The 13,748-nt window shown below is 40.4% G+C and overlaps 2 protein-coding genes across 25 annotated transcripts in view; one reads left to right on the top strand and one right to left on the bottom strand.

Annotated features, from left to right (window-relative positions):
• The window catches only part of Ep400 (E1A binding protein p400), a 106,971-nt gene that overhangs the window by 78,733 nt on the left and 14,490 nt on the right, over window positions 1-13,748 (bottom strand). For 13 of the 24 annotated variants that reach the window (XM_063271375.1, XM_063271388.1, XM_063271384.1 and 10 more), the window contains one exon: window positions 1,402-1,492. In XM_063271375.1, the coding sequence (XP_063127445.1) occupies window positions 1,402-1,492 (91 nt within the window). Of the gene's footprint in view, window positions 1-1,401; window positions 1,493-4,686; window positions 5,108-13,612; window positions 13,724-13,748 lie in introns of those variants that run through there. The other 11 variants (XM_063271366.1, XM_063271372.1, XM_063271373.1 and 8 more) reach the window with 3 other exon arrangements.
• Window positions 11,064-11,490, top strand: Rpa3l1 (replication protein A3 like 1). The gene has a single exon (XM_039090203.2). The coding sequence runs from the start codon at window positions 11,079-11,081 to the stop codon at window positions 11,442-11,444; it is 366 nt and encodes a 121-aa protein (XP_038946131.1). The 5' UTR covers window positions 11,064-11,078; the 3' UTR covers window positions 11,445-11,490.

The raw sequence follows: 13,748 nt of genomic DNA, 5'->3' as shown, positions 1-13,748 counted from the left end.
TAACTATTCTCAAGGCGCTCACAAATAACATGAGAAGTTTCGATGCCCAGGACAGTGGACAGAGAACATCAATAGCGAGCCAGGAACAGAGTCACAAGTAGTTAATGAGCAATAAAAGCTCCTGTACAACCTTGCTCAGATCAGACATCCACATACAAACAGGAGGTATGACTTCACCCTTCGGCTGGCCACCAGAGATTACAAGATTTATTAAAGTTAGGAAAACAGACAGAAGTGAGAGAACCAGAGACTACTGACAGTTAATGGAATTGGACATGCTTGGTGGCAGGCAATCTGCCAGCAACATTACATCTTATTCCTTGGGGACCTGGGAAGCTGTTCCTTCAGATCAGCTACCAGATAAGACAAAGGAACTTTTCAGACTAAATGATAAGTCTCTGCTCATTCTGACAGGAAAAAAAAAGATGTGGTGATAACCAGGGAAGACTGACAAAGACTGATTGATAAAAGTCAACTGTCCAAAGCCATGTGCAGTGGCACACACCTGTAAACACAGCACTGGAGAGCCAGAGGCAGGAGGGTCCCTCCAAGTTCAAGGCCAGCCTGAGCTAAATTGAGAGTTATAGGCCAACCCGGTCTCATGAGACAGTACATAATGATGATGATAATAACAGTAATAATAATAGCAGGAGCTTTTATTATTATTAAAGGTTCATCCACACAATGGAACACGGTGCCATGGTGCTGACAATGGAGATTCAGATACACTAAGTGGGAAAGTGACCCATTATGGTCATTTTTTTTTTTAAGTAACTCTTGTCTATATGTTTATATCTGAATTTTTTTCACAATGTCTCATATGCAAGGAAATTTGGAGTATAAACAGAAGAACATCTGTGAAAATCACAAAATAATAAAAGTAGTCCCTGCTGTGGTTGCAGAATCAGACATAAAGTCAGAGGGCAACTATGTGTCACCTTCTTGAGACTCTCACATTAAAAAAGAAAAAATAAAAGATGTCATCACATTATGGAGTGAGGGGAAAGGCCTCCTACCGGACAGTGGTGGCACACATCTTAATTCCAGCACTTGGGAGGCAGAGGCAAATGGAGATCTCTGTAAATTTAAGGCCAGTTGGGTCTACAGAGCAAGTTCAGGATAGCCAAGACTACTCAAAGTAACCCCGTCTCAAAAACCAACTAATTGATTAAAAGGTGGCTAGGTAGCACTAACAGCGAGCCATACATAATGGTTGTTCATGGGAAGTTAGACGGAGTACACAAAATCAACTGATAAACTTCTAACTTCAAAATTTATGCAAATATTTTAGTTGCTAATAACCCAAACAAAAATTAACTTTGAAAGTAGAAATTAAGTTCTCTAGAAACATGTGGCAACAACACTGCCACTGCACTGCACTGCTGGTCATGCTGGACGTACCTGTGGGTGGCATCACCTGTTGCCTCTTAAAGGGGTCAGCTTCTGTGGTACTGCCAGGCCCCACCACTAGGCTCCCAGTCAGGGCTTGGTGCTAGAAAAAAAAAAAAAACCAATGAGATTCTTATTGTTATAGACATTCTTATTGTTATAACCATCAGAAGAATAACACACACTACAGCTACCATACCTATCCCAAACACTGACCTTAATTCCTTTATATGGAGGTTGCTACCTACCTACCTACCTACCTACCCAATGTCTTTAAACACACACACATGTAATGTACATTGATGTATCAGAATGTGAGATTCTAACTTACCTCAGAAGAGAAAAAAAGGAGTTGCAAAGACCCATTAATTCTGGTTTAAATGGAATTTCAAATCATCACCAATCTACAACCTTCGGTACTAGCTCTAATTACTGAATAACAACAAGAGGGCTGAACTGGGAAATATTTCTTTTAGTTCTGAAACTACAGCTTTGGCTGACCTAAAATTATACTACCTGGCCCAATTTCACAACAAAAACTCAGTAACACAGGAAAAGTACAGGTGTCTTCCTACTGTGGAATACATTAAAAACCTTAACTAATAACTAAGATTCTACTCTGAATCTTCAAGGTGTGTATGTATGTATATGTGTGTATATGCAAATGAAGAATGTTGCTATTTAAGTAAGGATTAAAGTAGAAGAACCCAATCTGTACAAGCTACATGGTTTCAGCTACCTGCATCTGACATTCTGTAAAAAGAAAAGCTATGAGGCCAGAAAATGTTCTGTGGTTACAAGAAGTGGGGAAGAATGGGTAGAGTGCAGCATGTTGCATCTGATCATCAAGAAGTGGGGAGGAATGGGTAGAATGCAGCATGTTGTATCTGATCATCATGGCAGTCTAAACCTACAAAAAACATAGAAACAAGAGGGTGTCCCAACATGTACAAAACTCTGGGTGACGATAATGTCCATGCAGGATGGGTTAAACAAGTGAACCCCTGTGGATGATGTCAATAGCAATAAGGCTCCACATGTGTCTGAATGTGAAAGACAAGGAAGTGGTTGAATTGGACAATCTTTACCTTATTTCTTCCGTTCTGCTATAAACCAAAAACTGACCTAAATAAATAGCCAGGCTTGGTGGTACATGTCTTTAATCTCAGCACTCAGGGGGCAGGGGTAGGTGGATACATCTGAGTGAAGCTACTCTGGTCTACATAATGAGTTCTAGGCCAGACAGGGCTATAGAGTAAGGCCCTGTATAAAAAATAAAAATTTAAGAGACCTTGAAGTTGGGCAGAACAGGCTTGTAATCCCAGCACTCAGGAAACAGAAGTAGAAAAATCTTTCAGTGGGAGACCACCTGGGCATAAATAGTGAGACCCTCTCCAAAAAATAAAAAACAAGACAATCAAAAACCATGAAAGCAAAGAGTCAGACAGATCTCCATCTGAAACTGTCCCTGCCATCTCAGCAGGTCGCAAACAGCAGTGCTCCCCAGTAGCTATAGGCTGTGGAATCTATCTCTAAAGGACTTGGGTCTTCCTATCTCCTCAAGTAGGGCACCTTAAACACCAGTTGCTGGAGCTAATCAAGAGTATGCCATGCGCATGGTACTGAACTACCTCTAGGCCTGAAGGCCTAGAGGGAGGCAGGGTTTGACCCCTGCAGCCTACAGTGAGCACAGAGGTGGTTCATATTTAACAAAGATAGGAGAAAGGAGAAGGCAGGAGACAGAGAGTGTGGTGACATGAGCTCGAGTTATCTGAAAGGAGAGAGCCTTAATTGAGAATTTTTTTAACTAGTTATTAATGTGGGAGGGCCCAGGCCACTGTGGGTGGTGCCACCCCTAGGCTGGTGGTCTTGGGTTCTATAAAAAAAAAAAAAAAAGCAGGCTGAACAAGCCATGTAGAAGAAGCCAGTAAGCAGCACCCCTCCATGGGCTCCACATCAGCTCCTGCCTCCAGGTTCCTGCCCTATTTGAGTTCCTATCCTGGCTTCCTTCAGTGTTACACTACAATGTATAAAAATGTATAAACCAAACAAACCCCTTCCTTCACAACTTGCTTTTGGTCATGGTGTTTGGTCACAGAAGCCCTGAGACAAGAGGTAGACAAAAAGGGAAGAAAGAAATGATCTGAAAAATCAAAACATGTTAACAGTGGCTTCTCTGTAAATAGGATTATAGATAATTCATGTGTGTGTACTTTTCTTAGTTTTCCAAATACTCTGAAACAAGTGGGTATCACTTATATATTCAAGACAGGTATTTTTTAGAGAAAAGTGGCTTGCATGCAGTTAGAGGAGACATATTACAAATAATCATAAGCTCTAAATGAAACATCAGAACAACAAAGAGACAGCAGGTGATACAGGTTCTGGAAAGGAACTTAGCAAGTTTCCCAAAGTTGGCATGTGGCATGAGGGCAGTCCTCAAACACTGTAGAAGGATGACAGGAAGAATAGAGACTGCTGAACAGAGGAGGCCTGATCTCCTTGCCTACCTCTGACTGGCAGGTGTTAGAAGTACGGCTGATCATTAACCACACAGGCAGACAGACACCCAGGCAGCATGCAGAAGGCAAGATAAGAAACTAAGAGGTTAAGTACCACCTGCTTTAGAGGAGAACACATCTGCAGCTGCAACACAGTAGAGAGATACAGTAGGCCACAGTAGTAATCCTAATAATCTGCAACTTTAAGGTCAGCCTGGACTACATGAAGAAACTCTAGTCTTCAAAGTTAGCCAGGGAACAACAGTAAGATAGCCTAGCTTGCCACCAAACCTGATAACTTGAGTTACATACATGAGAGATCCCTGATACATACAAGATAAAAAAAAACAATCAAGTTCCCAAGGTTGTTCTCTGAACTTACATACATATGCCATGCACTGTGCTCCTACAGTGACAATTGTGCTTGCACATACACACACACTGAATGAATGAATGTTATGTGTTATTCAGAGCCTAGACAACACAACATGGGAAAGAACAGTGGAAAGAATGAAAGACAAGTAGCCTACAGAAGATCCAACTCAAATGGTTGGTACCTACACGAGAATACACTTGCCTCCTCCTGGAGGAAGACTTCTATCACCGGGAAACTGCTGGCTAAATGTCTGGACCATAGTTTTTGTAAGCCTGGTGTTGTCACCAAAAATAGAATGGTGTCAAAGAAGAAACCTTTAAAGACATCTATAAGTGAAAGAGACTCAGTAACCTGTTATCTCTTAATTCAAAGTTTTCAGACATTGCAATTTGGTACAGAAAACGCAAATACAAAACCCACCTGAGCCTTCTTTTCAAAAGCATGTCCAGTGGAGCTGGAGAGATGACAAAGTGATTAAGAGCATTTTCTGCTCTTGTAGAGGCCCAGTGTTTGATTCCCAGCACTCGCATGGTAGCTAACAAACTTCTCTAACTCCAGTTCCACAGTATCCAATGCTCTCTTCTGGTTGCCACAGGCATACATGTCAACAGAACACTCAAGTACATAAAATAAAAATCTTAAAAAAAAAAAAAACAAAAACAAACAGCTGGACTTGGTGGCTCCTTAAAGATCCTAGCACTTAGGAGACAAGAGTCTATGAGTTCGAGGCCAGACAGGTTTACATAGTGAGACCCTGCCTCAAAATAAATAAATAAAAATTCAAAATAAAATAAAATAAAATTCATTCTTTAAAAAACATGTCAATCGAAATGTAAATAAGAAATACTCAAGTTAATAAAGATAAAAAAAGTACAGTAAAATAGATTAAGATCCCATGCCATGCCTATAAACTTTCCAGTATACACATAAAAACATGAACACATTCATAAGACAACACAGAGAGGGGTTGGGGATTTAGCTCAGTGGTAGAGCACTTGCCTAGCAAGCGCAAGGCCTTGGGTTCGGTCCCCAGCTCTGGAAAAAAAAAAAAAAAGGTAACACAGAGAGCTCTGGATCTGTATTCAGATTAGCACAAACAGCTACATAAACCAAAATCCATCCTGAAATTCTTTTTAGAATGTTTATTGTAGTTGTCAGAACAACATATGTGAGAACATGAATGTTGGGATGAAGATATATATCACTTTCTCCATCACTATTCTTGGCTAAACATGATGTAACATATGTCAAACCCCATACACTAACCCGCTTCTGACTCACAAATACTACACCCTTAAGAGCACCTCCCTATGGAGACCAAAAACCCAAACCTGAACACCAGCTGAATGGACTACAGATCTCAAATGGATAAAATACATAAAGGAGTCAGCCATGTGGTAGGTAGCATACACGTAATGCAGTTTGGAAGCAGAGGCAGGACTGCTACAGTTCATAGTCCTCTGACTCCCATATGTGCTTGTGATTTTACTCTGTGAGAAGGAAAATGGAGCAAGTCACTGCATACCACTGAAATACCAATAATAGGATAGAGGAGATGGTTCAACAGCTAAAGCAGGAAGTGTGCAAGCCTAAATGGCCTAAGCTTGATCCCCACCATCCACATAAAGCCAGATGCAGTGTGTTCATCTGTAATCCTAGCACTTCCAGGGTGAGATGGGAGGTAGACAAAGCACTGACTCACAACAAACGTCGTGGTTGGTGCACACCTGTGGAAGGCAGAGGTAGACAGAGCTTTGTGAGGTCCAGGCCAGCCTGGTCAACATAACAAGTTCCAAGATAGAGCTACACAGTGAAACTCTAAAAAAGAAAAATGACTCTCTATATATACACATTGTTGGGGGAGGGGGGACGGCAGAATGAATGAATGAGAATGAGAATGAATTCATATGAATGAATATGAGTAAATTATTTTTGAAGGACCAGGCTGGCATGGTATGGCTCATGCCCTTAATCCCAGCACTTTTGAAGCCAGCCCAGTCTACTCAGACTAGCTGGGTGTACATGGAAATAGCCTACCTCAAAACAAAACAAAACAAAACAAAACAAAACAAAACAAAACAAAACAACCAATAATCAAGAATAGTTGGACTCGGCCTGGAGAGATGGCTCAGCAGTTAAGAGCACGGACTGCTCTTCCAGAGGTCCTGAGTTCAATTCCCACAACCACATGGTGGTTCACAACCATTTATAATGGGATCTGATGCCCTCTTCAGATGTGTCTGAAGACAGCTACAATGTACTTATATAGAATAAATAAATAAATCTTTAAAAAAAAGAAAGAAAATAATAGTTGGATTGAGACCAATGACCACACACTTAAGAACTCCCTCACCTCCCGCCCCCGTGTCATTCATTTTGGGAGCTGTGTGCTTGTCTTTATGGTTTCACCACTGACAGACTTCTCTAGTGTCTGCTGAGTTCTGCTTTCTAATGAGTCTTGACTTTGTGGCACAGCTCTCATTTACTTAAAGGGCACTCTGGTTGATACTCCTCTGCCTCAATATACATAGCCATTGGGGCTCATGCTGCTGCCAAAGGATCTTGGTTTTTTTTCCAGTTAGGGGTATACACACAACACTGCTTGAGAACATCCACCACACCTAGGATCTGGTACACACAAAATTCAAAAGTTCCTCTGGCATACATTGCTGAGTCAGGAACATGTTCATCTCTCATCTTTTCCAGGTGAAGCAAACTGTCTCCTCTTGCCTAGATCAAGCACACTCTACCAAAAGAGGGTGAAAAATCACTACGTACTCACATAAACAAACCTCTCTTCCTTAGACCTCCTCTCTGACCACTGAATATGTTGAAGTGTGAATCTGAATGGCTTAGTCTGCACTGAACACGTTAGGCATGGTTCATATATTTGTAGGTGCCCTTTACCTTCCACAGTCCCACTGCTCTTATAAATGCACTAATACACTGCACTTCTCCAAATACTGACAGGTATCCACACATAAATTTTCTTTTTGTTGTTTGCTTAATTGTTTTGAGACAGGGTTTTACTATGTAAAACTGTTCTGGCTGTTCTGAAACTCAGTATGTAGACTAGGCTGGCCTTGAACTCACAGAGACCTGTCTGTGTCTGCCTTCCAGTGCTGGGAATAAAGGCATGTGCCATTACAGCCAACCTAACTGTCTGAAATGTTCTCATTTAAATTCACCTTCAGGGTCTGGGAGATGGCTCACATGAAGAGCACTAGCTGCTCTGCTACAGGTTCTAAGTTTGATTCCCAGCACCCACAACAAGTGGCTCACAATCACCTGGAACTCCACTTCCAGAGAATCCAAAGCCTCTCTATAACTATAACACACACACAGACACACACATACATAAATAAAAGCAGTAAGAATAAAATCTTTTTAAAAAAATATTTATCTCTAAGATCATTATAATGAAATCATAAATAGTAAAATCAGGTTACTGCTCCCCACAAAAATGAACAATGTCTCTGGCTGATCTCAAGTCTAGATCAAGAACCAAGATGCAGGGGTTGGGGATTTAGCTCAGTGGTAGAGCGCTTGCCTAACAAGCACAAGGCCCTGGGTTCGATCCCTAGCTCTGAAAAAAAGAACCAAGATGTATTATCTAGCTAGCTACCTAACTAGCTATTCAATTTGATGCGGGGTCTTACTAAGTAGCTCTGCCTGGCCTAGAACTCACTGCATAGACTAAGCTAGCCTTAAATTTGCAACAATTTTCTTGCTTCTTGACTCCTAAGTGCTGAATTACAGAAATAAACAAGCACACACAGCCCAGAAGATAAATCTTAAACATTTTGTGCTATGAAGGGGTAGGGACATGTCAAAAATATACTAGAGCCAGCTAGAAGAGGCCTCAGTCAGTTACAAGTAACCTGAGCATCAAAATAACGACTGTGGAAAGAGGCTAGGTAATTTCTTGGTAAAGAAAATGAAACCTGGTGAAAAAAGTAGACACAGCAAACACCATGTGGGTTATACTGGAGGAGATCCTGTTAAAACTCTCGGACGAAGATATGCTTTCCTATTCTAAAGTATTCTGCAATTTAAGTGTTTAGACTCAAGAGAAATCACAAATCACACTACTAGACACAGAAGTATCACATGACAAAATTCAATATCCACTGATGAAGGGAATTTCCCCAGCATGAAAAAAGACATCTATAAATTGATGGCTCCCACCCTCATCCTTCAGAGAAGATCTTACAAATAAGATCAAGTGTCTGGGCTTCCATTGCTATAAGACTGAAGTCCTGTCTGTACTGCACACTGCACACTGCACGGGATAAAAGGTTAAGACTTAGGGCTAGAGAGATAAAACAACAGTTAAGAGTACTGTCTGTTCTTCCAGAGGACTGGGGTTCAATTCCCAGCATGTACATGGTAGCTCACAAACATCTGAACTCCAGGTTCCACTTCCAGAGTAATGATGCCCTCTTCTGAACTCCATGGACACTGCATGCACACGATGCAAAAAACATACATGCAGGCAAAACAAATAAAATAAAAATGAATCTAAAAAGGAATTAGAAAGTGTAAAACTTTCTATTTGTAGAATTGATTCTCTATGCTCCAAAAACAAATGACTTTAGCAAGAATATAGAATATAGGTTAAAATAACCAGCTGTATTTTTATGTTTGGAATTAACAGCTAGAAACCTTTTGTTTTAAGACTTGTTTATTTTATATATGTGAGTACACTGTCACTGTCTTCAGACACACCTGAAGAGGGTATCAGATCCCATTATAGATGATTGTGAACCACCATGTGGTTGTTGAGAACTGAACTCAGGACCTCTGGGAGAGCAGTCAGTGCTCTTAACCACTGAGCCATCTCTCCAGGCCCCTAGGAACCATTCTGAAATACTATTTATAACAGCAAATAATAATATATAAATCTAACAAGGCAGCATACAACATTAACATGCTGAAAATTACAAGGCACCAATCAAGGAAACCAGAGTCACATTCAAGAATTGAAATACAGTATAGTAAGACTATCAGTTCTCCACAGACTGGTTTTAACAGATACAATGCAATCTCCATCATATCCTAGCAGAATATCAAGTCTATTCTGAAACCTACAGGAAAAGGGAAAGGAATACAAGGGCAAAAACAAAACAACAAAAGAAACAGAACCAAGGTGAGAAGAATTTATGGTGCTTGGACCAGTGAGATGGCTCAGTGGGTAAAGGTCCCTATGGCCAAGTGTGAATGACCACGACTGATCATGGTGTAAGGAAAGAACAGACTCTTGAAACAATCCTATGACATCTACTTGTGTATGATGGAATGCACAGTCCTGGACACACACACACACACACACACACACAGAGGGAGAGGGAGACATATCAGGCACTAGCATATTCATATTCAAGCAAATGAAATGAACACCCATTTATACACGAAATTCTCTGTAAACAATTACAGCAGTTTTGTTTGTGAATCCCTAAAACAGAAACACTCAACTACATATCAAAAGATGAAAGGGTAAAACACGTCCTGAGAACCAACAGTTTAACTTGTAAAAATATATGAGGCTGGATAGACGTCTTAGTGTCTTAGTGGTTTTGCAGAGAACACAGGTTTGATTGACAATACTCAAATAGTGGCTCACAGCTGTCTAACTCAAGTTCCAGAAGATCTGATGACCTCTTCTGGTTTCCAGAGGAACATAGCACAAATATATGCACTCAGACAAAAACACATACACATGAATGGAGGATGCCTGCAAAGAAATTGGTTCTTTCCAACTGTAAGCAAATCTGCTTCCTTTAACTAATTTCTGCTTCCTAACATCTTTTGGAATATAAGAACCTGTGATGGGGGTTGGGGATTCAGCTCAGTGGTAGAGCACTTGCCTAGCAAGCGCAAGGCCCTGGGTTCAGTCCTCAGCTCAAAAAAACAAAAAACAAAACAAAAAAAAAACAAAAAAAACAAAAACAACAACAAAAAAAAAACCATGATGACAAGTTATGGACCCAGTATCAGGAAGTATTAACAGTATTTGGCAATCAGAAAAACCCCACAGTCTGACCAGAAAGATTATAATCCATGATTCCAGTACACCCCACCCTGGAAATCGCAAACTAAAATGCTGGACAGTACTCACCAGAAGGCAGAAAAGGTCAGATCATACAAAGAGTGCATGAGGACTTTTGTTTTTTAAAGCTGTGCTGTGAAGTAGACAACTCTGGTTTATCAACATTCACATAACTATAGACCAAAAAAAGTGAATGCTACTGAATGTTAAGTAAACAAAACCAAATAAGTACTTAAAATACCATGTAACTGACTGTTAAAATTTCATCTTTTGATGGGGAGTTGAAGTGTTTCTGTTTTAGGAATTCACAAACAAAACTGCTGTAACTGTTCACAGACAGCATTCCGTGTATACATGGGTATTCATTTCATTTGCTTGAGTACCTGAGAGTCTGATTATTGGGTAATATGTGGAGAATATGCTCGACTTTATAGGAGAGGGCTAAATGAGGGAATGTGACAACAGAAGTGGTTAGCCAGTAAAAGCAGAAGGAATATGAGAAATTAAAACCCTAATTTGGAGCTGGGAGGTTGGGGAGGAGCAGAGGAGCTCATGGCCTTCTTAGTCTACATATATTGAGTTTGAGACCAGCCTAGGTTAGTTAAGACTCTGTCTTAAAAAAGAAGGAAGTAGGGGCTGGGGATTTAGCTCAGTGGTAGAGCGCTTACCTAGGAAGCGCAAGGCCCTGGGTTCGGTCCCCAGCTCCAAAAAAAAAAAAAAAAAAAAAAAAAGAAGTAAGTAAGTAAGTTTTGGCGGCAGAATCATGTTGGACATGATGGAACTCCCCAAAGCGCGCGTCAACGCCAGCATGTTAACACAGTGTATCGACCGACCCATGTGCTTCGTGGGGAAGCTGGAAAAGATTCATCCCACTGGAAAAATGTTTATTCTTTCAGATGGAGAAGGAAAAAATGGAACCATTGAGTTGATGGAGCCACTGGATGAAGAAATCTCTGGAATCGTAGAAGTAGTAGGGAAAGTCACAGCCAAGGCAACCATACCATGTGCATCTTATATCCTGTTTAAGGAAGATTGTAATCGCTTTGATCTTGAACTTTACAATGAAGCTGTGAAAATTATCAATGAGTTTCCTCAGTTTTTTCCTTTAGGGCTTACACAACATGAATGACCTTCTTGAATTTCTTTTTATTTTTTTTTCTTTTCTTTTTTTTCAGAGCTGGGGACCGAACCCAGGGCCTTGCGCTTGCTAGGCAAGTGCTCTACCACTGAGCTAAATCCCCAACCCCGCTTCTTGAATTTCTTAAGATTGCCAGAAAACTAAATTGAAAGTTATTAAAGAAAACTCCTTCAGTTTAAGGGAGAGACTCCTATAATTTCTAATATTTAATTTGCTTTTATATATATATATTTTTTTTTGTAAATCTAGTATGACAGTTTACATCTAAGTCTTTTTATAAATTTTTTAAAATTGATACTTCAATATATGGTCTGAATAAAAAAAATCAAAAAAAGGAGGAGAAAGAAGAAGAGGAGGAGGAAGAAGAAGAGGAGGAGGAGGAGGAGGAAAAAGAGGAGGAAGAAGAGGGGGAGGAGGAGGAAGAGGAGGAGGAAGAGGAGGAGGAGGAGGAGGAGGAGGAGGAGTCATCTTGGTGATTCACAACTATATCCCACCAGCACCTGGGAGAATGGTAAGAGAACTACTGTAAGTTTGAGATCTGCCTGAGCTACAGAATAAGTTCCAAGTCAGCCTGGAGTAGAGTAGAAAAAAAAGGGAAAGGAGGAAGGAGTCCACCTGAGGTCTTTATAGTATTAACTGGCTCAGAGCGACTCATCAATGGATGCTTGAATTAGTGGGTAAAGGAGCATAACGCTTAAAGACATACAATTTACAGAAGAAAAATTAATGCACACTGAATAGGCCAGGTGGACACCACTTCAGAGGCTTCAAATTAACATCGCCAGTCAGGACTGGGCAATACCATGGCCTGGTGATATGATACACAGAAATGAAATAGACACACTGTCATTTCTATGACAGGACTACATGACTTGAACATGATACTAGGGTATGTCAGACAATCCCATACAATAGAACATCCCACAATATAACTGGTGCTTCAGAAACAACCATCACAAAAGACCAAATAAACCCTAGCTTAAAGAAAGCCAGAAAGGGGGTTGGGAATTTAGCTCAGTGGTAGAGCGCTTTAGCAAGCGCAAGGCCCTGGGTTTGGTCCCCAGCTCCAAAAAAAAAAGAAAAGGAAAGAAAAAAAAAAAAAAAAAAGCCAGAGAGGCATGACAAGGAAGGAATATGGGTATCCTGAACCAGGTGCACGACAAGGGGGGAAACTGCTAAGAACTTGGTCTTGCAGAATCTAAATCTCAACTGTCAGTAACATAGCAGTACCAGGTTACTGTGGCATTTCCTGATCTGCCCTTATCTACTAGTGGAAGTCCTTTAAAGATAGGGTCACAATACCATTTGGTACTGCATAATCATGAGAATGAAATGCAAATGAGTAAAAGCTAATGGCAGTGAGTGAGAAAAGGCACAGTGGTGCCATGTATGGCTATATGTATGATGACATCAGCTTTCATGTTTGAAGTTATATTAAAATTAAAAGCAAAAACAAAAATATCACCAAGGACAAAACTGCTTTAGAAGCCAGCACACTCCAAAGCTAGCATGTATATGAACCCCAGCTTCATAAAAGCATTCTGGTCTCCTTCACTAAGAGATTTCAGTTCTAAGGATCTATAGGTGGGGATGGAGAGATGGCTGAGGTCCTGAGTTCAATTCCCAGCAACCACATGGTTGCTCACGACCATCTATAATCAGGTCTGGTGCCCTCTTCTGGCCTGCAGGTGCATACAGGCAGAAAGCTGTATTATGTATATATAATTAAAAAAAAAAAAAAGGATCTATAGGTGATTCACACCAATATTTCCTCCAGCTAAGGAAAAAATTCCTATTATGTCTTTTCACTTGTTCTGTTTTGCACTGTTTTCAAAATACAGGTAAGACACAAGAAATAACAAACATTAAACACAGCACACAAGGAACCCTATGCATACAATAACAGGACTTGGAATATTAGAGGACATGCACACTACAAGCTACCACCACATTGCAGGTCACAGAAAACAATGCAGTAAGGTCTGTGTTGTCATTCACTCATGCAACTAAATTTCAGAACTGTATATGCAGAAAGACTTTTATTGTTCAAAATAAGGAATGGGCTCTGGAAAAAAAAATGCCAAAGAGCAAATAGTTAAAATATTTGGATGAAAGAAACGTTTGGGATGAGACTACAATTTAGAACCATCAAAAAGTACCTGAAACGGTTGCTGCTGGGATGAAAAAGCAGCAGAAACATTTGGCGGAAGCTGGGTTGCTATAGCAACGGGAGTCCCAGTCTGCCCATCCTTGCCTGTCACAACCTTTACCTGAGAGAAATATTTTGAGAAAAAA

The sequence above is a fragment of the Rattus norvegicus genome, chromosome 12, assembly GCF_036323735.1.
Source record: "Rattus norvegicus strain BN/NHsdMcwi chromosome 12, GRCr8, whole genome shotgun sequence".
Classification (NCBI taxonomy): domain Eukaryota; kingdom Metazoa; phylum Chordata; class Mammalia; order Rodentia; family Muridae; genus Rattus; species Rattus norvegicus.
Note: the sequence above shows the minus strand (reverse complement) of the source record. Positions and strands in the feature narration are given on the sequence as shown.